This window comes from Stigmatopora nigra, chromosome 5, assembly GCF_051989575.1.
Source record: "Stigmatopora nigra isolate UIUO_SnigA chromosome 5, RoL_Snig_1.1, whole genome shotgun sequence".
Lineage (NCBI taxonomy): Eukaryota > Metazoa > Chordata > Actinopteri > Syngnathiformes > Syngnathidae > Stigmatopora > Stigmatopora nigra.
This window is the reverse complement of record NC_135512.1, coordinates 13,867,509-13,889,281: the sequence shown is the minus strand read 5'-3', so window position 1 is coordinate 13,889,281 and position 21,773 is coordinate 13,867,509. Positions and strand designations below refer to the sequence as shown.

General features: G+C 38.4%; 1 protein-coding gene across 5 annotated transcripts; it reads right to left on the bottom strand.

Annotated features, from left to right (window-relative positions):
* Window positions 1-2,012: 2,012 nt before the first annotated feature.
* pik3ca (phosphatidylinositol-4,5-bisphosphate 3-kinase, catalytic subunit alpha) lies at window positions 2,013-20,990 on the bottom strand. Of its 5 annotated transcripts, none has more exons than XM_077717545.1 (26): window positions 20,669-20,990; window positions 20,248-20,419; window positions 18,851-18,943; window positions 18,607-18,775; window positions 16,837-16,963; window positions 16,353-16,562; window positions 15,628-15,722; window positions 15,287-15,442; window positions 14,759-15,004; window positions 14,177-14,262; window positions 13,534-13,639; window positions 11,706-11,858; window positions 11,377-11,511; window positions 9,447-9,571; window positions 9,246-9,327; window positions 8,311-8,475; window positions 7,968-8,071; window positions 7,687-7,858; window positions 7,407-7,513; window positions 7,200-7,321; window positions 5,797-5,875; window positions 5,507-5,677; window positions 5,252-5,369; window positions 4,287-4,438; window positions 3,524-3,686; window positions 2,013-2,284 (listed from the first exon to the last, which is right to left on the bottom strand). In XM_077717545.1, the coding sequence occupies exons 3-26, from the start codon at window positions 18,904-18,906 to the stop codon at window positions 2,177-2,179; spliced, it is 3,207 nt and encodes a 1,068-aa protein (XP_077573671.1). In that variant the 5' UTR covers window positions 18,907-18,943; window positions 20,248-20,419; window positions 20,669-20,990; the 3' UTR covers window positions 2,013-2,176. The 5 variants fall into 5 exon arrangements, with proteins under 5 accessions (XP_077573671.1, XP_077573673.1, XP_077573674.1 ...); XM_077717547.1 differs by having other exon boundaries at window positions 20,248-20,341; XM_077717548.1 differs by having other exon boundaries at window positions 20,248-20,310.
* Between the last annotated feature and the right edge of the window lie 783 nt (window positions 20,991-21,773).

Here is a 21,773-nt window from a genome sequence, read left to right as displayed (position 1 = left end):
TGAGCAAAACTGATCGCCAAATCCAATCAAACATTGAATTGGCATATATAATTTATACAATAAGCATGTGCTCATTTGGCCAAGAAGAGGGTTCTAATACAGTGTCACAAAGTGTCCTTGACATCAAAGTGGGGCAAGCTAAAAGTGCTATTTAGTGTGGAAACAAATCGACCAATAAAAGAATTTGAGCCGATGATCAGTAGTAAAACAAACCATATGACATGATATTCATTCATCTTCCGTGATATTTATCCTTACAAGTGTGCTGGAGCCTATCCCAGCTAACTTTGGCCAGTAAGTAGGGAAAACCTACAGAGGCACAGCAAGAACATGCAAACTCAACATAGAAAGGCCGGAGCCTGGGTTTGAAACCTTGAACTCTGAACCGTGAGGCTGACGTGCTAACAAATCTTCCATGTTTTAATAAAATTGACATTCCACATTCTCATGAACCATTCCACCGGGGGCGGCACGTTCCATCCCCTCTAGTGTGTCGGGACTCAAACCCATTCTGCGCAGCGCCAACATCATGGTAACTGCTAGGCTAAAAGCCCAGGCTAGCGGGGGTGAGGTGTCCAAAACATGCATTGCATACAATGAACCTGTGTGCAGCCATTATGCACGGTAATTGGAGGATGAATTGGACAGATTTCCTATCAAGGAATATCGGTAGCTATGTTATTGGGTTATAGTGTGTTTAGTGACATTCTCGCACACCAAGACATTTTAATCAACAGAAAAACATCACATTCTCCAGGCAGTCTGAGAAAGTCTGTTTTGCATTACAAAAATACAGTAAATAATATGAATAAAAAATCCAGTTAGTGCAGTAAGGAGAGCCACAATTGGGATTGTCTACTTTGGTTAAGTAAAAACAAAAACAAAAAAAAAACTCATGTATAATCAGCCTCATGACATATAGATGACCAGATGTCTTACACTGGACGCCAAAGAGGGTTAAAAAGGGAAAATGATTTAAACAGATGGCAGACGCAGAATCACCCTAAAGATGGTTGAAAAGACTGAAGTTGGCCACCAAATAATGCTCCTGAGGATCGAATGCTGGCCTCATGGGCTCAACTAAATACTTATTCTTTCACCACAAATTTTAAGGCTGAAGATTTAATGTAGTCCCCCTTTATGTAAATTCTTTTTGGCACTGGCATTAAAAACAATTTCAGGGAATATTTTATGGGGTGTGGCCTCAATAGACCAATAATCAAGCAGCAAGACATACCCACTAGCAATATTTGTAGCTAGATATATAAAAAAAGGTACGTTTCCTAGCCTTTCAGCTAATCAGTGTTTCTTTTCTGCAAATAGAATTTAAGTAGTATATTTTAAGTGCAGTGATCAATAAATATTCCATTCTTATAAAAAAAAAAATAAAGTTACTATACATTCTCCATGGTAATAATCCACTATGAAGGCACCTCCAGGAAGAATGACTTCAAACAAACGAGTGGGGATAAAAAAGAAGAGGTGATTCAAGGTAAAACATAAAGTGAAACGTTCGTATTTCATCCATTTTCCCCTCTTTATCTGAGGCCACGCTGTCGGGGCAGCAGCCTCAGTGGGGAAGCCCAGACTTCCATCTCCCCAGGTGGGTCCTGATGCGTTCCCAGGACAGCCGGGAGACATAGTCTCTCCTACTAGTCCTGGGGGAAACCCGAGGCTTACTCCCAGTGAGACATGCCCGGAACACTTCACCTGGGATGAGCCCCATAGACATCCTAATACATTGCCCTAGACATTGCATCTGGTTCCTTGGAGTAGTGACTCTACTCCCAGTCCCTCTCAGAAGACTGAGCTATTCACCCTAAAAGAGGGCTCGGACACCCTGTGGAGGAAACTCATTTCAGCCGCTTTTACACAGGATCTTGCTTTGAAAGTCACCACTTTCAGCTGGGGTCCATAGGAGAGGATAGGAATGTAGATTGAGTGATAAATTGACAACTTTGTCTTTTGACTCAGCTTCTTTACCACGATTGTGAGAGCAGACGCGACACAGATTCGCCTCTCAATATCCAGATCCATATTTCCTTGACTCGTAAGCAAGACCATAAGATACTTAAACCCTGCCACTTCTTTTTCCGACCGAGACCCATGGTCCCAGATTCGTGTTAATTATAGTACAAAAAAAAAACTGACAGGTGTGATTTTGTGTATGATTGGTTTAGTTTAGGGCATGCTGTCTAATTGTGTGGAAAATCCAGTCCATTTTGGTGGTCCAGCCTCCATGGTGAGCGTCATTCATCTGTTTCATGAAATAGTCCAATGCTTCCTGCCAAACGAAAGAACAACACAAAGACATAAGGAAAGATTGGATACAGTGGAAAATGAAAATGTGTGTGACCCGAAATCAGAACACATTTGGGACGAGGATGAATTATACTGAACAGAAAATGTTTTTGTATTCTGTATTCAGCAATAACTACATGAGTGCACCATTAATTCAAGTCCTACTACTGTATCTCTAGTATGTATAAATGAAATATTCCTGAAAATTTTACTAAATAATATTTATTTCACAAAATATAAACCTATTTACATACGTAGTGGATATTTTTACACTCAACCAAATAGGTTTGCAATTTCCTATTGATCTCATAAAATGCCAGTAAGATAGTTTTTCCAGGCTATTCCCAGACCAAATTACTGATCTCATCGAACCATAACATTATTGTCTTCCCTCGAATTTCACTGATAATATAGACTAGACCTGGCCGTGCTAATAAAAAAAATGTGATGTAGGATCACCCTTGTCATTTCTACAATGTTTTCGCATCTATACAATACCAAGAAATGCATATTAAACATTACACAGTTATATACAAATGTCAATACTGTACAGTGATATGAGTGCCCCTACACATGAGCAATTTGAGATACAACTACAATTCCCAAGCAAATATTTACCTTGAGAGATGAGACAAGTTTTCAGATACGAGCATTAGAGACAGCCAGTTGGCCAGGCGGCGAGAGGCTGCTTTATGATTTCACAGCACTGTCTTTCTCGTTGCATCTTACTCGTGCAAAAATCTCTACTGGGTGGAGCGTTGCATTTTTTCAGTGTTTTTTTTTGCATTAGTCAGTGCAGAATTAAGGGAAACACAATGGATCCAAAGCAAGCCGGTGTAATGAAGGGTATTGCGAAGAAAAGGCGTATGATGATGATGGGAAACGTTGATTTGAGATACGAGTAAATCGACATACAAGCTCAGTCCCGGAGCGCATTAAGCTTGCATCTTAAAAGGTACCATTGTAATGTATTAATATTTCAATAGAATTTAGCGGCTTCCTTGTTGCGGCCGACATCTGTCACAGAAAGGTCCACTCGTCCATCTTCTCTGTGGTGTGGAAATTCAACAGCAATATCACAGGGAGATGGCCTGTTGCTACCCGATATTGACTAGTGGCAGTCTGGTCAAACTGCTGACATTGCTTTGCACATGACACTTTCCCCCTTTCTTATAAAGAACTTAAGAACCAGGAAAAACAGTATGAACACTGTAAATCATACCTGTTCGGTCTTTTCCAGAGCCAAGGTTTTCCTAATGTAGGCAATGTCATCAAATGACTGCAACTCGGGCATGCCGGAGCCAAGCATCATGGAGAACAGGTTGATAAACAGGTTGGCATGCTGTCGGATGGCCAGATAGGCTTTATAACACATTTCCTGGAACCTGCATCCCATAAAAAAAACATGAATGTGTTTCCTGAAAATGCAAATCACACATTAAAGGCAATGTGAATAGATACTGAATTACACTTTTAAAGTAGGTCAGGACTGGCTGCTCCTAAAATTAATGTGATTAAAAGATAAACATTTACAACAACAATTATTTAATTATGGCTGAAATGTTGGAAATAACAACAAAAGCTTTACCAGTACACATTGGTCAAGTATAGTCAGCCGAGGAAGATTTCAACATCGTTTGGGGAAATCAAAACCCCCTATTCTGTCTGTCTTCCACATCTCCCTCCTCTATAACACCTAAATCAAATTATCAGAAAGCCTAATAACAAGCCTGATGACTTTATTCTGATGTGTTTGAGGAGGGAGACATAGAAAACAGGCTGAATATGTGCCCTTGAGGACTGGAGTTAGTGACCCCTGCTTTATATCTTGTCTTTTTATTGCCTGTGGAAAAACAACTTTCAAACCGCGGAATCAAAAATTCCTTTGTGCAGAGTGAGGATTGTTCTCCTCTATGTATTCCTGGGGGGACTAAAAGTAACACACTGACTGGTCAGCAGGAAGTGATTTAAAACAGCACAAGTACCTCTCGAACTCTTTGGTCTTAGCGCACTCCTGGGAGCCCTTACTGATAACAATGAGGAAGTCTTGAGTCAATACAAAGGGTACTCGCTCTCTCTTGTATCCAAATTTCTTTTTCTTATGATCCAGGAAATGTCCAAAGTCAATATGAAATAACTGAGGCAAAGGACAAACAGCAAAAAAAAAAAAAATAATAATAATAAAGGTAACATAGTAAGCATAATCGACCGGAGGCAGTCGATCAGGTTTTTTATTTTATTTTTGTGACTATTTTCATCGTATGCTTATTTTTCTGGGAAAATCGTGTAGAATTACGTAGACAAATATTTCTGTAACTATTTTTCGTAAATCTGCAATACTAAAAATATATTTTGTACTCCCGTTGTTGAGTAAGATTCCAAATTCCTTGAAAGAACCATAAACCACTAAAAATGAACCAATTGAAAGAACCATTCATGAATTTTACGACGCAGACGAGGCGCAGACACTTACAGAATCCTAGCAATGTAATATTTCTGTTGATCGTTGATGCGATACCGTAGTGACGCAGCAGGGGATGCGGACAATCTCGCGACATTCGTCATCTAGTGACATCATCTAGTGACATCATCTAGTGACCAGCCAATCAGGAATTTTACGACGCGCAAACGGGGCGCAGACACTTACAGAATCCTGCCTGTCAACGACCTCCGGTCGAATAATAATAATAATAATAAAACAATACAAGAAAGGAAGAAATCATCCATTGTTTTTCTTCTGTTAGTATTGTTCCCTCATCTACTTGCAGCACAAAAACCTCAAATTAACCAATTTAAATTTTTAGGAAACATTTTCTTTGTTATTCGCTATAAATGCTTTTTTTTCTGTCCTGCTTTTTGTTGTTTCTAAAACAACTTACAATAGATGTAAGACAAAGTTCAATAAAAAATCGTGAAAAGTTTTTACACCAGATTGTAATTTTGCAGTTACCTGTCCATCATCTTTGACCATAATGTTGCTGTTGTGTCTGTCTCCAATGCCAAGAATAAATGTGGCTACACAGTAGCCAGCACAAGACCTGGTAAAAAGGTCCACAGCCATATCATACCTGCATTTGAATCACATAAAACATAACAAAAGCAATGTGAAAACGAACAGTCAGGTTAATTGAATTGCCAATTCTCTAAGAGGTCAAAATGGTTAACAGCACTCAATGATTGGTGCCGTGAGGAATGTAGAACTTACATCTCGCCCTTGTTCTTGTCTCTTAGCCACTGATGCAGAGTGTTTGAATTGAACTGCAAAGCCCCTTTCAAGCCACCTTTACATTGAATCTGCATGATAGTGTGTGAGCTACGAACCACCTCGATGAGACCCACACAGTCTCCTAATGAGAGACAGCCATAAGGCAGCATGCTGGAGGCAAAGACAAACATGAGTGCACACAACTGCACGCAAGCTCCTGACAGAGGTAAAAAGGATTTGGAAAGCCATGAGAACTTATGTACGAACTGTGATAGAAAAAAAGTATTTACCGTAGATCTAGTCCCTGATTCTGCCAAATGTTCTCCATGATTTTGATAATCTGCAAAGTCAACATATCTTGGCGCAGATCTACAGCAAAAAAAGGAAAAAAAAATTGATCAACACCATTTCTTGACCTCATTTTGTTCATCCGATAACAACAGATTGCAGTATTATCAAGACTATATAAAAATATATATAATATATTTGTTGGACTGAACAAAAAATGTCTCATGATAAAGAATTACATAAAAAAATCATTTTGGGTGGAAAATACTAGTATTGCTTCAGCAACAACAGAGCATTTAAAAATATATATTTATTCCATAATTTTTGGCTTAACATACTTCCTTCTGGTAGGGTGTCGAAATAAGAAGATGGATAAAACTTCAGCCTCCGTAACAAATATAATGTAGAGTCGAAAGTCATAGACTGCTGAGGCCTGTACACCCAGAACTACTCATTCATTCATCTTCTGTACCGCACATCCTCATAAGGATGGCAGGGGGAGCTGGAGCCTGTCCCAGCTGACTTAAGGGTGAGAGCCAGACTTCACACTAGACTGGTCACCAAACAGCCGTAGGGCCCACAGAGAGACAGATGATCATTTGCACTCAAAATCATACCACCATAACCAGTAATTGAACCCACACCAAAGTCAGACCGTCTCCTTGTGCTCTGCAATTGATTGGTAACCAATTAAGGGTGGAAACTGCCTAGTGCTTGCAGATGACTGGGATAGGCTCCAGCATCCCCGCAACCCTTGTGAGGAGTGGCACGGAAAATGAAGGAATAAACATAAATATACACTCAATTCAAGTGTCTTCTCACTCTAATTCAAATCAAGAGTGCCTGTTGGAGCTGTTTATAATTTTTATAATTTTTTATAGTTTTGGTGGCCTGCTGAATGAGTGGTTTGCAGGTCAGCCTCACTATTCTAGGGTTGAGGATTCGATTCCAGGTAAGTCCTCGCTGTGTGGAGTTTGCATGTTCTCCCTTGGCTGGCATGGGTTTCTCTGGGCACTCTGGTTTCCTCACACATCCCCTAAACATGCTTGGCAAGGATAGTGGGACACTCTAAATTGTCCCTAGATATGAGTGTGAGTGTGAATGTCTGCCTTCTTGTGCCCTCCGATTGGCTGGCCACTGATTCAGGTTGTCCCCCACCTAGTGCCCAGAGTTTGCTGGGATGGGCTCCGGCACCCACCGCAATCCTTGTGATGATAAGCGGTTTAAAAAATGAATGAATGTTAAAGTTGTGAACAACATGAACCATTTTATATAGATTTTAACATTATTAATATGCTGCATTGAGGTATAAGTCGCAGGCCCAGCTGTGAAAAAATGTGCTTTATATTCCAGAAAATACAGTACTATGATAAAAATTCTAATCGGCATGGATCATGTATTTTACCATCTCCATTTTTGAAGATAATCTCATTGTTCTGAAAGAGTAGCTCAGACATTATGTCTGGATTTTCCCAGTTGAGCCACAACGGCCTCTTGGCTGATGACATGATCCTGCATTCATCTAACCTGTGAATAAACAACCTTGCATTATTTTCTTTTACACCCTGGTAAGTGCCTACACACATGCTCACGAACAAGCATTAACCCTAACCTTAGGTTGCCCAGTTGGTGTGCAGGGTTAAGGGGTGAGGTGAAATTCTGGAGTGCATCCATGTAATCGGGTCGTTTCATCTGTTCCACCAGGAACCGCATCTGAACCTATTTAATAATGACAAAAGCACTTCATTTAGTAGGTCCACTGTGAGTGTGAATAATCGTTGTTTGTCATACAGACAATGACTTAGAATTCCTCAACCGTGAGAATGTCAGATTAGCCTTTTCTATTTATAATAAAAGAAAATTCAGAAGGGAAATGTTTTGAAAGGAAGCACCTTCTGTGTCTCATCCTTTTTCTCCTGTTTTAGGATATCAGTGAGATTGATGAGCTTCTCCATGGCCTCCACCTGCCTACTCAGGTGTTTAAGGTACATGCCACAGGCCCTGCAGTAAGCCTCTAAGAGTAGCCCGAACCTTTGGCTCACAGTTTTGTTGTGCATTTCAGCCCTATGAGAAGGAAAAAAAGGAAAAGGTTGCGGATTTCATTGGCACAGAAATAATCGATTCCAGCTAAAGGACACAAAAGAGCAAAGAAAAATATTTTTTATAAACTCACTTGAGATGCCAAAAGAAAAAATGTCCAATCCTTTGATTGGTTAGTGCCTTTTTGAGTAGAAAACGGGCCAGAGGATTGTCAAGATATTGCTCATATTTAATAACCTGGGGCACACAAAAATGGACAACATCAGAAAGGAGATAAAAAATACTAATAGTAAATAGAAATTAGCTCAAAATGGGCAAATATATTACAATTAAAATGATTAAAATCAACCTAGTGGTGGAAAAGTGGTTTATTTTTTGGTATATGTAGTTTATGTTTGCACTTTCTTCTCACTGCACAAAATGTATCTTAAACCTCCAGTATCCAACATATTTGACAACAACTGTGAGACACATACCTGTACAAGCTGGATGAGGTACTGAGATAGTTTGTCATCAGTTAGGTATTTATCAAGGCATCGTACAGCAAAGTGGCGAACCATTGGGTCTGGGTAGTTGCAGTCCAACAATTCCAGGGCCTGCTCCGGACGGATGGATGGCCATTCCTTCAATAGGCAGTACATCTAGCATACACCGATAGAGAAAAATATATTAAAATATTTAGATCATTTTGTTGACAAACCTTTGAAATCTACCACTGGCATGCCAGTAACAGAAAAATGTAAATTAAATGCCTAATTGGTCATTAGAGAGTCATATAGAGAGTTCAAGATGGCGGCACGCTCGGGGCGCAGCGGCTCATTGCTCTCCAGTTCGTTGGTTGAAAGGCAAGACACCCAATTTCACAACTTACTACGGACTGACTGTCGATATCCCTAAGAACATCCGGAGACCTCCAGGATCTCCGAGGATATCCAACCCCCCCAAAGTACGCCGTAGACGGCGAAGAGAAAGGAGGCAGGGGAGCGGATGTCGGGCGGCCATTGCGGTTGGGCTACGACAACAACCACTCCGAGCCCCGCTTCCTAGTATCTTTTTGACAAACGCCCGATCCATTGCCCACAATTTTTGGCGTGGATCTGCCTTCTACAGGCGAACTGAGGGAGGGTAAGTAAGAAGACAGTGAGAGGTAAGTGATACATTTTATTCTTGTTAGCATCGGTGAGGCAACAAGAGGTGATGCGATGTTTCCATCGTGGCGGAGTGCTAACAAGTCTGAATATGTCAGTTAAGGGGTCTTGCCTGGGATGGCGGACCAGTGGAGAAGCACTATACAATTTCGTCATACGCAGCTGAGGGTATGATGACTACTAGGCTTTTTGTCAAGTCAATGATGACGACAATGCCTATGTCTGATGTTTTTTTTTTTTTTTTTAAAAACAAAGAGACACACCTGGGCTACTTCATCTCTGGAGTTCCATTTTACAGCAAGGAGGATCTTGGGAAGGATCTCTGGGAAATTCATGCAATAGTGCCTGTTTAAGGGAAGACATGTATCAAAAGGATAAATATAAATCCTAATTGTATGATGGAAATTTTGATAAAAGGCTAAAAGAAAATTATAGCCATCATATTTTGAGGGGACAAAAACTACCTATATCTCCAGAGGAAGTCTTTCTCTTGTTCTGTGATATCCGAGAGGGGGTCTCTGTTACTGAGGTGTCTCAGCTGATCTATGTCATTCTCTGTCAGGGCATGGTCCCTTGCAACACGATTGCTCTGGAACAGAACAGCAAGATAATGTTGAAGAAAATCAAGATACAAGCTTAATGCGTTCCGGGACTGAGCTCATATGTCAATTTACTCGTAACTCAAATGAACGCTTAACATAGAAATGACCTAAAAACAAATCAATTTGTTCCAAGCCTCTGAAAAAAACGGGATATTGGATTGGAAAAACATTTTTATTCGTTCTAATTCGCCATCCATTAATAAAGTAACAAATTTGGCGGTTTAATAGTAGTAAAATGTGTTTAATAGTACTAAAATGTGACAGATTTCGCGGAGGGGAGAGAGACACGGACGGAGAGGGGGAGAGAGACATGGACAGAGAGAGGGTCGGAGACTTTTTGCACGGCAACATGCTGGTAACATAACAAACTAATTTAAATGAACTTGGATTACGATGCAGACACACTCAAAAATATGTTTAATCTAACCTTACACTATACCTAATTTTGTTTTAAATTTTGATAACTTTCTTCTCCCCGGTTGGCTCTATTTTCCCCGCATCCACCCTGACATTCAGATGCTATCGAGGGTTGTCTGCTTTTGTCTTCCCTTCAAAATATTCCGAAAATAATGCACACAAATGTCCTCATCATAGGATAACACACGACCACTTGCCAACTTGCCCGGAAAGTAGTACTCCTCTCGTATTAGCGAACAGCCTCCGCCATCCGCACTGACTAACGGGAAAAAAAATCACTGAAAAAAATGCAACGCTCCGCCCAGAGCTCGTAGAGAGATCACACGAGGGACTTACGACCAGAAAGACAGTGCCCGTGATGTTCTTATCAGCAACCTCTGGCGTCCGCTTTATGACTGTATATCAAAATTTGTCTTGTATTTCAAGATAAATATTTGCTCCAAATTTTTCTAGTATCTCAAATTGTATGTCGGAGCACTCGTATTTCGAGGTATTACTGTACTTTGATTTACTATGTCTACTATGTCAAATGAGGAACCCAAGTGAGTAAAATTAGTTTTTAATCACTGGTAACAGTTTTATTCCATAAGTCTGCTACATTTACTCAAGTGATATTGAGGCATTCAGCCAAGCCATTGTAGTATAACACAAAATATTTGGCCAAGTTACAGCAGTGAGTGATGCATTAGGATCTATTCAGGAGAGCTTCTTAAGCAACTCGAGTTACAGATAAAAGGTATCACTTTAGACACCATGTTAGTCATTTATCATAAATAAATCAACTGTTTTTTCTCCTTACTTTGTGTCACCCAGTATCTGATATATCTGTAGGAAGATACTCTGATGCACTACCTCGATAAGGATACAAACCAATTAACCCATGTCTACTATCATAATCAATATAAAAACAATGACTATGAGATTTTGGATTCTATTTAAAGTGAATTGTTTCTTGATGATTCCAACTTTAGTCACACCATAGGGTAGTAGAAATAATATATTCTTAAATGCATGGCAGCAGGTTAATAATCATGAATTATTAAATAATGTAATTCAGGTGACCGCCTCAGATTAGTGGCATCTAATCACTGAGCAAGCACATCACCTTTCTGTAATATGAACACGATGAACACGCACACAGTGGAAAACAGTAAAAACTTGATTATTGTGATATGTGAATTGGTATTTGTTTGAAAAACTGTGATGGAGCTTAATTCCAACATGGCTGTTCTGGAAAGCCTGTAAACAAAAAACTGTAAAGGTTGTGTCTGATTCATTCTTTGCACTGGTACTATTTGAGAATCGCAGGAATACTTAAATATATATATAGTTTTAAAGGTAATTTTATGTGAGTAAATTATTAATTGTTGTATACCTGTCCTGAAAGATTGTAATTAAACCCCAGTTCTCGTGAAATAGTCCAGTTAGCATGATCCTCCACAGCATTCATGTCTGGATATTTGAGTGGATTACTGAAGTGGTCAAATTCCAGTTCCAGACATGGAGTTTCCTGAAAAAAGTAAGTGACACTGTGAATATACCAAAGGCACGATTTGTAAAAAGAGGTTTATGAGTTCATTTTACGTTGTTTGGGCTATTAGAAGAATCGCAACAATGATTTTTTTTTTTACTGAGAAAATTACTTAGGCACCAGATTGAGTGTTTTTTCCAGAAATATTCAATAATCACATTTTATCTATTTACCTTATTAGGATTTGAACCTGTGACTCCTATGGGATTGAGAAGATCTTCTAAACCATGAGGAACAGGCCATAGATTCAGCGCCATTTTGTTCGCTACCAAAGTGTGGGTGTAGTCAAACAGATTGACATTTCCCCAAGCCAGTGGACAGTGCTCCTAAAAGACAAAGAAAAAAAAGGAATAGCAAGTAGATTCATATTTGGGGAAATCTGGATTGATAACATTGTGAGATAGACTAAATGCGCAAAATGGATTATCTTGTCTTTCTGATCATTAGATCTCATCTCATTTTCTGAACCGCTTTATCCTCATTAGGATCACGGGGGGTGATGGAGCCAATCTCAGCTGTCTCCGGGCCCGAGGCAGGGGACATACTGAATCAGTCGGTGCCAGTCGATCGGAGGGCACAATGTATAATGACAATAAAAGCATTCAATTCAATTTTTTTCAATTCAAAAAGGAGCATTTTTGTTGCTTTGATTATGAAAAAGACTGAATACATTTGCATTTAATTTTGACGTCTTACCTTATAGTATGTAAGAACATGTCAAGTATTTATTATTGAGGACAATGTGTACACTTAAAAATAAAAATAAATAAACAATGTAGTACACATAATACTATTTGTCTAAAGTTTAACGTAACATGGTGCTCTACATAGCAAGTCTTTAGTGGTGGAAGAGTGGGAGAAATAGGTAGGAAGTCGTACTGCATTTCATGTTGGCAGCCAGATTATTTGAGTGTATTTAGAGTAAATGCCTGAACAAAAGGCTGCTGTGGAGAGGTGTTTATCTTTAATTCAGGTTGTGCATGAAAGAACATCCACCAAGTTAAACTCAACCTGCCGTGGCACAGCAGTAGAAAGGACAAACCCCTGGTGTCTATTTACAATATCAATGGCTGGCACTCAATGACACAATCTACATACACATACAAGTGCGAGCACACAGGTTTGTCTTAAACAGGGAAGATTTAGCAAAATAAATGTTTTGTTTAATGTCATCAGACAGATCATTGTAGCACACTAGTTTAGGATATACACAGTCATTCCTCTACTTAGGAATGCCTTTAGGTACAAAATTTTGAGGTTACAAAAGCTTTTGTATGCAAATGAATGCCTCGAGATACAAAACAAGATCCAAGTTACAAAATTCCCCATAAAGCAAATGGATTTCCTTATTCATTATTTTATTTGGAAATTGTAGCGGATGCATACATTCTCACTTTAGAACCTCACTACTGGTGCAAGTTTTGTTAACATACTTCATATACATATATAACCCATGTATATATATATATATATATATATATATATATATATATATATATATATATATATATATATATATATATATATATATATATATATATATATATATATATATATATATATATATATATATATATATATATATATATATATATATATATATATATATATATATATATATATATATATATATATATATATATATATATATATATATATATATATATATATATATATATATATATATATATATATATATATATATATATATATATATATATATATATATATATATATATATATATATATATATATATATATATATATATATATATATATATATATATATATATATATATATATATATATATATATATATATATATATATATATATATATATATATATATATATATATATATATATATATATATATATATATATATATATATATATATATATATATATATATATATATATATATATATATAAATATATATCAAGGTCATAAGAATCATAGCACTGATGCCATGTAGTGTTCCCAAATTGATTTCTATTTTACCTCTTTTGCTCCCTTTCTGCCTTTGACTGAGCAAATGGAAAGGCAAAGTCTAGCAGCTCTTGGGATGTCTGGGATGTACATGTCATAGGTCAGCCATTCATTCCACCTTTGGATAAAGAATAAACGAAGGGTTTTGTGAAACAGTCTCGTCCCATGTGGGCTTTCAAGCATTCCCACCAAGCCAAAACACTGAAACACTGTGATTGAACTCTGGATTCAACCCGGGAACCCCAGAACGCATCTTTTTTTCAGTCTATTACATGGTGTGAAATCTTGGTTTCTACTTTATGTTGAAATTTCAGCACCTATATGTGTGTTGGTATGTACTCTACCCGGTGTACTAGTACTTGTTGCCACATTCACCATAATAATTCAGGTTTAAAGCCCAATTTATATTTACCAGTTTAGGAAATCACAAGTGCATGTCATTTTCCCATCTGCATATTGATTAATGTGTACACAATAGTTTTTGATTCATAGAGGTTCCATTAGACTCCGAACTCAAAATTATTCATGAGAAGTGTGTGTCAATGTCCTAGATAAAACTCCCTTTTTAAAGTGCAGTTTCGACTTGAAGCGCCAAAGTTGCAAAACTGTGCCAAACTACATTTATGAATGAAATTCATAAGGGTGAAAATGTTACCTGGGGTTAGAACAGGGAACCCTTTGCGTGTTCACATTGTCACACATCTGCTCTCCTCCATGATATATACCTGTTCTCACATAAATCTAATGAAATAGATAATAGAAAAACAAGAGACTAAAAATGTATTCAGAAAAATAGCAAAATTACATAAATTAATCACAGAGACAAAATATACACTCCACTATACAATTAAAAATTAGGAAAATGTAACTGCTAGTCTGGAGACCAGGGGTCAGGAACCTTTTTGACAGAGCAAGCTATAAAAAAATCATATTTTTTAAATATTATTCCTTGCCATTATCAGAATTTAAGAGGCAAAATACATGAAAATGTTTGCATTGCACCTCTTTTAGAGTACAAAAAGTCAGAATACTTTTGACAAAATTGTAAAACTGTTGCTAATCAATGACAAATTGCATGCAGAAGCTAAAATGCAAGTAAATATGGTTCTATTTTATATTTATGTCTTTCTCCAATACATCACTTCTACTAAAAATGAGGTTCTGAGCATTGGATAAAGGTGTTGTCTGTCCCTTTAAATATCTTAAAAACTCATTTATAAATAAAAGCTATACCAACCTTGTCTATGTCCCTTATATTGACGTTAACATATGTAGCACAGAGGATCCGTATTCGCAGTGTTCCATTGATTGTCCAGAGTGACTTGGCCGCTGCCTCGCCATTCATATATGAGGATGCCGTAGAGATGCGGCGGGAGTATGATGGCATGACAAAGTTATCCGTAGGCAACTGAGTATAGAGGCTGTCCTTAGCCATGAGCATGAGGTTGGGCATTCTGCTCAGCATAATACAACTACGAATGTACTAAAGGGTGAGCAAAAGGGAGAGTAAGTACAGATATAAGTATAACAGGTTTCCAGCTCCAGAAGAAAGAAAGACTTTTGCTGCAGTGTGGAAATTTTGCTTCGGTAGATGCTAATGTGTTAGTCAAATACAATGGCACAAATGTCACTTCAATGCTGACATCTATTTGATATATAAAACTGTGAGGTAAAGGTCAAACTAATCATACATTTTGTCAAACTAGTGAGACTGATAGTTCTAATGTCGCTACCCTACATTTAGGGGAGCTATCATTTCACTTACTTTATACTGGCTGATTGGGTACTTTTCCAGCAGGTACTCATCACAGCCACAAACTTTGAGGATGTATTTACCCTGATATTCCTGAACACACATCTTTAGTTGTTCGGGGGAGAGCAGCATACTGCGTGTCTTCTTACGAATGGCCTCTGCAATCACCTGTGTTACAACAAGATACGTACTATATTAGACAGGAAACCAGCAAATACATTTGCTGTAGATCCCAAGTGTGGTTCCTCAGCAAAACTAGTTAAATAAACAATTCTACAAGATGGATTTCACAAATTGTTTAAGTATACTGTGAGTGGATGAGTGTTTCTGCTTGTGCACATGCTATTTATTACCTGCTCTGGCACACAGTCATGGTTGATCTTCAAAGTATACTTTTGTTTGTCGTTATTTGGAGAAACAATCACCCAGATTACAACAATAATTTGACCTGAAATAAAACAGACGAAAAGGCCAAAAGAAACATGCTTGATGTACAAAGCAGTGATGTTGTCTTTTTTCTCCAAGGGCAAACAAGTCAGTAAAAATGAAACATTCAGAATCTGGTATGCTCGGGGCATTGAACCGATTGCAACTGGACTGTTCTGATTGCCTCTGAAGATTTTTTTGCCTTTCTTAGGAGCATGCCTCATCACTTCATGGAACAAAGTGAGGGATCACAAGTTATTTATCCTCATAATAAAGACTCATTGTTTCACAACTGTGAATAAAGTGCTTTGAAAATAGTGCCATTCCAATACGATAGCATCAGCATTGGCAACAGAAAAAATGATACAACAATTTTTATGATATTGAATTTGGTCACAAGATTTCATCCAATCAGCACCCTGCTTTTAAACAAATCTCTATACAAAAATACCTCCTTTGTGAGGCTTCTTCACTTTAGAAAATAGTGAAATATTTGTAAAAAAACAGATTTTTTACGTAAGGCTTACTTTGATATATAAAAATGTGATTCATCATTTACCTGTTGCATTATTTTTGGAAGTTATTATTCATTCATTGACATTTTTTGTCCATGTATGCAAGTTCTGAAGCATCTCATTTTCTGAACACTTACCTTTGTCCAATTTGCTGTATATGTGTTTTGGGAGTTCTTGTGTGGATTCTACATTAGGTGGATAAACATAAAGGGCTCTGCTGTGGGGCCCACTGGCATCTCTGAGTTCCACAGAGTCTTTGCACACATTCAAAATGTTTCTCCTGAAGTCCTGAACCTCAGGATCTTTCACTAGGTCAAATTCACACACAGGCATACCAATGGCAAAACCTGTCAAAATACAAAGATTATACAGTATTTAGATTTTAAACCATAAGAGGTCACATGATGAATTAAATATGATATTGGTAACAATACCTATTACTAACATGCAGCCCTGTATTACTCTTATTTAATGCTATTGTGTATTCATAGAGGTACATGCTGTATTACACGATGCAAACTATTGTGCTGCATGATAATTTTTTTGAATGACCACATAGGTCCATTTATCCACACCCTTTGTATTAACGGGCCAAAAAGTAACAGAACACATAGGACTCACCAATCTCTCTGTTCAGAATCTTTTCCTCTCTGTTGCCAACTGGTTCGATTACTTTAAGGAAGGGTTGAAAAAGTCGGAGGTCACAAAGCCTTCGAGTCTCATCGAAGAACTCCTCCCGCTCAGCTTCCTATAGAAAGGAAAACTGAGTCCCCATCCAAACTATTACTGTGAATTTGCCGTAAATTTGAATAGTTAAGATGTGTGTGGAGTTGTGTCCAAACTAGTAAGAATATTTGCTAACATTTACATACAAGATGTAATGGAAAACCTCCAGGAATTATGGAATAAAAGATATAAATTAAACGCAAACATTTACAGACACACTGAAAATGGTGATTGGCAGAATTGAATGTTTTAAAACAGGTTTCCTATTAAATTCCAACAAACTACCATAAACAACTACATTTTAACTTTTTTTGGTTAAATCAAATGACTATATAAATTGTGTATGGGTAACTGATCTAAACACTGGTGGGCCCAGTCTGGTTTTAGCTAAAACAATGCTCTTTAAAGTAAGAGTAAAGAGTAAAGTTTTGTTTCTAAATGCACAGCGCAATCTCCTGAAAACTCATGAAATTAAAGTGTTGGCTAAAATCTCAGTAGGAAAGGGGGTACAGTGTGAATAGGAGCATAGTGAGGCCACCTTTAGTACTGATTAAATATGTTGACAAGGCTATCAACAAACAAAGTCTAAAGGGTGTCATTTGTAAAGAGTGCAACACAATTTGAGAGAGAGTTATGACAAGACAACTCATGGTTGCTTTACAAGGACACAACAGGTGATTATAATGGTCTGAGCACGTGACCGTTTTAGGGCAACAAAACATCACCATGCAGTAGTAAACTATCATATTAATCTGACTCCATATTATATTATTCCTCTTTTTCCAAAGGTGTTCAATAGATGGTACCATTTGGTAAATTGGTATTAAAACAAAGCAGCAGAGGATGCCAAAAAAAACCCAGCAGAATGTATGAAGATATTGAAGAGAAGTCTGTAAAACTGTTATTCTGGTTGGGAAATTATTCCATAAAGGACTGCTGTGGGGCACTCGTAGTTTTTGTTCCAATCAAAACACCTCGGACTGATTAACTAATGGGGTTTTAGGCTGACACAAGCATCACCTGACAGAAATTAAGTAAATACACTTTTGAGATACAGTGTTCCCTCGCTTATCGCGGTTAATGCACGTAAGAAACATCGTTATTGGGAGTTGTGAACATTGTTTTTTTGGGCGGTGAAGATGCGCCTGTAAACAGCCATGACGTAATCGATGCGATTCCTGAACTCTCACCATGTTATTGACCATTTCTTTGGCCTTTTTTTGATGGGGTTACTAATTCTTACTGAATATTTTCTTTCCACCGCTTGTAAAATGATGAATTTTATTTATTTATTTCCTGAAAAAAATCTGCGTAGCTCTGAGTCCGCGATAGCTGAAGCGCGAAGTAGCGAGGGAACACTGTACTGGATTGGAGAAAAGATGTTCGGTTGTTCTAAAAACTTGGACCCACTGCGGTTCTATGTGGACCAATTACTCATCCCTGCTCTATGGGAATTATTTTGAAAGGAAAACTTTCTATAGTCTTTAGCTTGACTTCTTCGTATATAGTTTGTGACAACAATGCTACAACCTCTCTGAAACAACTCACCCTAAAGCAGCTTTTGGAATACAGGTACCAGTGTGCATTCTCCTCACTCATTCAATAATGTGCAGAGCTTTTATATTGTATTATTATACAATTTTCAAATAGGGACTATATGCCTACCTGAGTAACGCTGACAAAGATGTAAGATGTCTCTTCCTGCAAGACATGATGGAGGGGATACTTTCTGGCTTCTTTAAATAGCTCATGCTTGATAGTTACGAGAGTTGCCTCACGGAGGCATTCCAAGGTCAGAATCATCCCATTTGGTAAGAGGCAGTCCACCAGGATCCTAGAAATACATAAGGAATGATTGTCAACTAAGAACAGTTTCATTTGTATCTAAACTGAAATCAACAGTATCGACCTGGGTGGCATAAGGTGGAGGCCCCATAATTCCCCAGAAGAAGGCCTGGGAGGCATCTTCCTATCCGGCTCCCAATTCGGTCACACGGGATAGCTGAAAGCACAAGAAAAGCATCACATCATTGTGTAAAATTGATTGAGATTAAGTTTTGAGCACAATTTTATCACAAAAGACCACACAGACGAATTGGTTCTTCACTAAGGCTAAACATTTATCATCAAACACATTTGAAAGTTACAATTTTCTGCTGCTTTGGCTTTCTGAAATCAGATTTTTACCTCAGGAAGAGAAAAAAGTTTGTTTCCACACTGAAATGGAATGAGTTTAATTTTTCAGTTAAAATTATTTACACAATGCTAAAAAGACCATGCAACGTATTACAATCTTTTGATAGTTTTCCAATATTTATGCCGATGAATAAACACTGATAAGAAATTGACATTTATTAATGCATCGTCTAAATTTGTAAAATGTTCTCGATAAATAAACAGGGTAAGAACATGTGTTGTGAGCCATTCTTTGAGCTGTGACCCTGATCAGGATGCAGCTAAGCACTTTGGACCAAAAAAGGAAGCTTGCTCCAAACACAGGATGTGGGGAGTGGGGAAACAGTGGCCTCTACACAGGCTTTCTTTGAATTCTAAAATGAGTAAGAGCCAGTTGAATAACTTAAATGGGCATTGGATAACACAGTGGCGAACTTAAATCAATTTTCAACCTTGACATCATCATTTTTTAACACCTATATCATTGCTGTAAAAGGACATTGCTAGGAATTTTATTATTTCAGAGTAAGATTTTCTTTATCTCATTTCATTTTCTGAAACGCTTTATCCTCAGTAGCCCTAGGTGGTCGCTGTTGCAAATGCCACTGATAGTCTTGCTAGTATTGATGGTTTTGCGATTAGCATGATTACTTTGTAATCACAATTAAGAATGCTTGAACCATGCGATTAAAAATACGATACTGAAGGAGAAGGACAACATCAAAATGGCACGGTATATAATCCATTCATTCATTCTTTTTTCGAAACCGCTTTATCCTCACTAGGTTCGCGAAGGGTGCTGGAGCCCATCCCAGCTGACTTCGAGCCAGAGTCAGGGGACACCCTGAATTAATGGCCAGCCAATCGTAGGACACAAGGACACAAACAACCATTCACGCTCACACTCATTGCCAAGGGACAATTCCAAGTGTCCAATCAGCCTACCATGCATGTCTTTGAAATGTGGGAGAAAACCAGAATACCCGAAGAAAACCCACACAGAAGAACATGTGAGGCCAATACTCTAACCACTATGTCACCGGGCTGCCCGATTTTTATTATATCGTGTGAATATCAATAGACAGTGGACAAAAATACATAATTCTAATCAGTATATGTTGAAAGCCCTACCTCAAAGAGCAGTAGATGATGGCTTAGTGCCACCCTTCATCTTTCAATCCAACCTCATGTTGCCTGTCAATCAGGGATGTGGAGATGAAGCAGACTTGAGCAAAAACAACACCAGGTCAAATCAGGGGTGATGTTAGCAGCCAGGCTAACTATGAGAATGACAGCGGGGATGCTGCCAAAAAGGCACAACGTGATCAAAAATAAATGATGTATTGGCCACTATCCAAAACAGTGACTGTTTTGCCTTCTATTAATATTATACATTGAATCATAAGAACAATGCCAAAGGATTTGGGCACAGTTAGCAAGATTTTCGTCCAATGGGGCTCCACTGTCCGTCATTTGCCCCGACAATAAAACATTTATTCATCCTTGGCAAGCGACACATGACAAATTGAGCTCGACCACACACACGGCAGACCTTTCGTGGGTTTTCCATGGGCGTCAACGCGGAGAATGGGTAGACGACGAGGTTTTGGAGCGGCTAAAGCGAGCCAGCCTGCCCACCCCACCACAACACATCGGCCGGTTGATGGCTTTCAACGGCGGAGGAGTAAAGCAGTCCGTTCCCCCGTCCTTAAATCCACTATCTCTGGGAAGACCTTTTTTTCTCCCACGTCGCGCTGCAACTTCTTGTTACAGTGAACAGAACATCTCCAGAATTTTGACCCAGAAGGGATGAACATGCGGCGTAATGCGAGGATGTTGAGAAGTGAGATGGTAGCGGTCCAAGTTCTGCAGGGTCCTCCCTCATATGCCTTCCTGCGTCCCAAAATGACACACTTTTAGTGCACTCACACTAAACTATTGCGTTTTTTGTGTGCTTGTATGATCTCCACTATGTATTTATCCAATAATGTGTGCATGCAGGTCCATGTCATTTCAACATCATGGAATCCATGTTTATTACTCACTATAAGCAAGTACTTTGCATGGAGCATCCCTGAAGCAGAAACTATTGGTAGAACTTCAATTTACTCGTGTGCAAAGTGTGTGTTTGTGTATGTGTATGTGCGTGCGTGTGCGCGCGCGTGTGTGAGTGCGTGTTTCTGTTTGTGCGTGTTTCTGTGTTTGTGTGTGTCTGTGTGTCTTTGTGTGTGAGTGTGTGTGTTTGTGTGTGAGTGTTTGTGCGTGGATGTCTGTGCGTGGCTGTTTGTGTGTCTGTATGGATTTGTTTGTTTGTGTTTGCGTGTGTCTTTGTATGTGAGTGTGTGTTTGTGCGTGGGTGTTTGTGTGTCTGTGTGTGTGTTTGTGCGTGGGTGTTTGTGTGTGTGTGTTTGTGTGTCTGTGTGTGTGTTTGTGTGTGTTTGTGTGTCTGTTTGTGTGTCTTTGAGTGTGTGTTTGAGTGTGTGTTTGTTTGTGTGTGTTTGTGTGTGTGTGTTTGTTTGTGTGTGTTTGTGTGTGTGTTTGTTTGTTTGTGTGTGTTTATTTGTGTGTGTTTGTGTGTGTGTGTGGGGGGGGGGGGTTGTTTGTGTGTGTTTGTCTGTGTTTGTGTGTGTTTATGTGTGTTTGTGTGTGGGGGGTGC

Coding starts and splice junctions, on each gene's coding strand:
- pik3ca (XM_077717544.1), bottom strand. CDS start 18,906: ATGCCTCCCAGGCCTTCTTCTGGGGAATTATGGGGCCTCCACCTTATG. Junction 9,572..11,376: donor ATTACAATCTTTCAGGACAG/GTATACAACAAT, acceptor GTTCTGTTCCAG/AGCAATCGTGTTGCAAGGGA. Junction 3,687..4,286: donor AAGACCAAAGAGTTCGAGAG/GTACTTGTGCTG, acceptor TATGGGATGCAG/GTTCCAGGAAATGTGTTATA.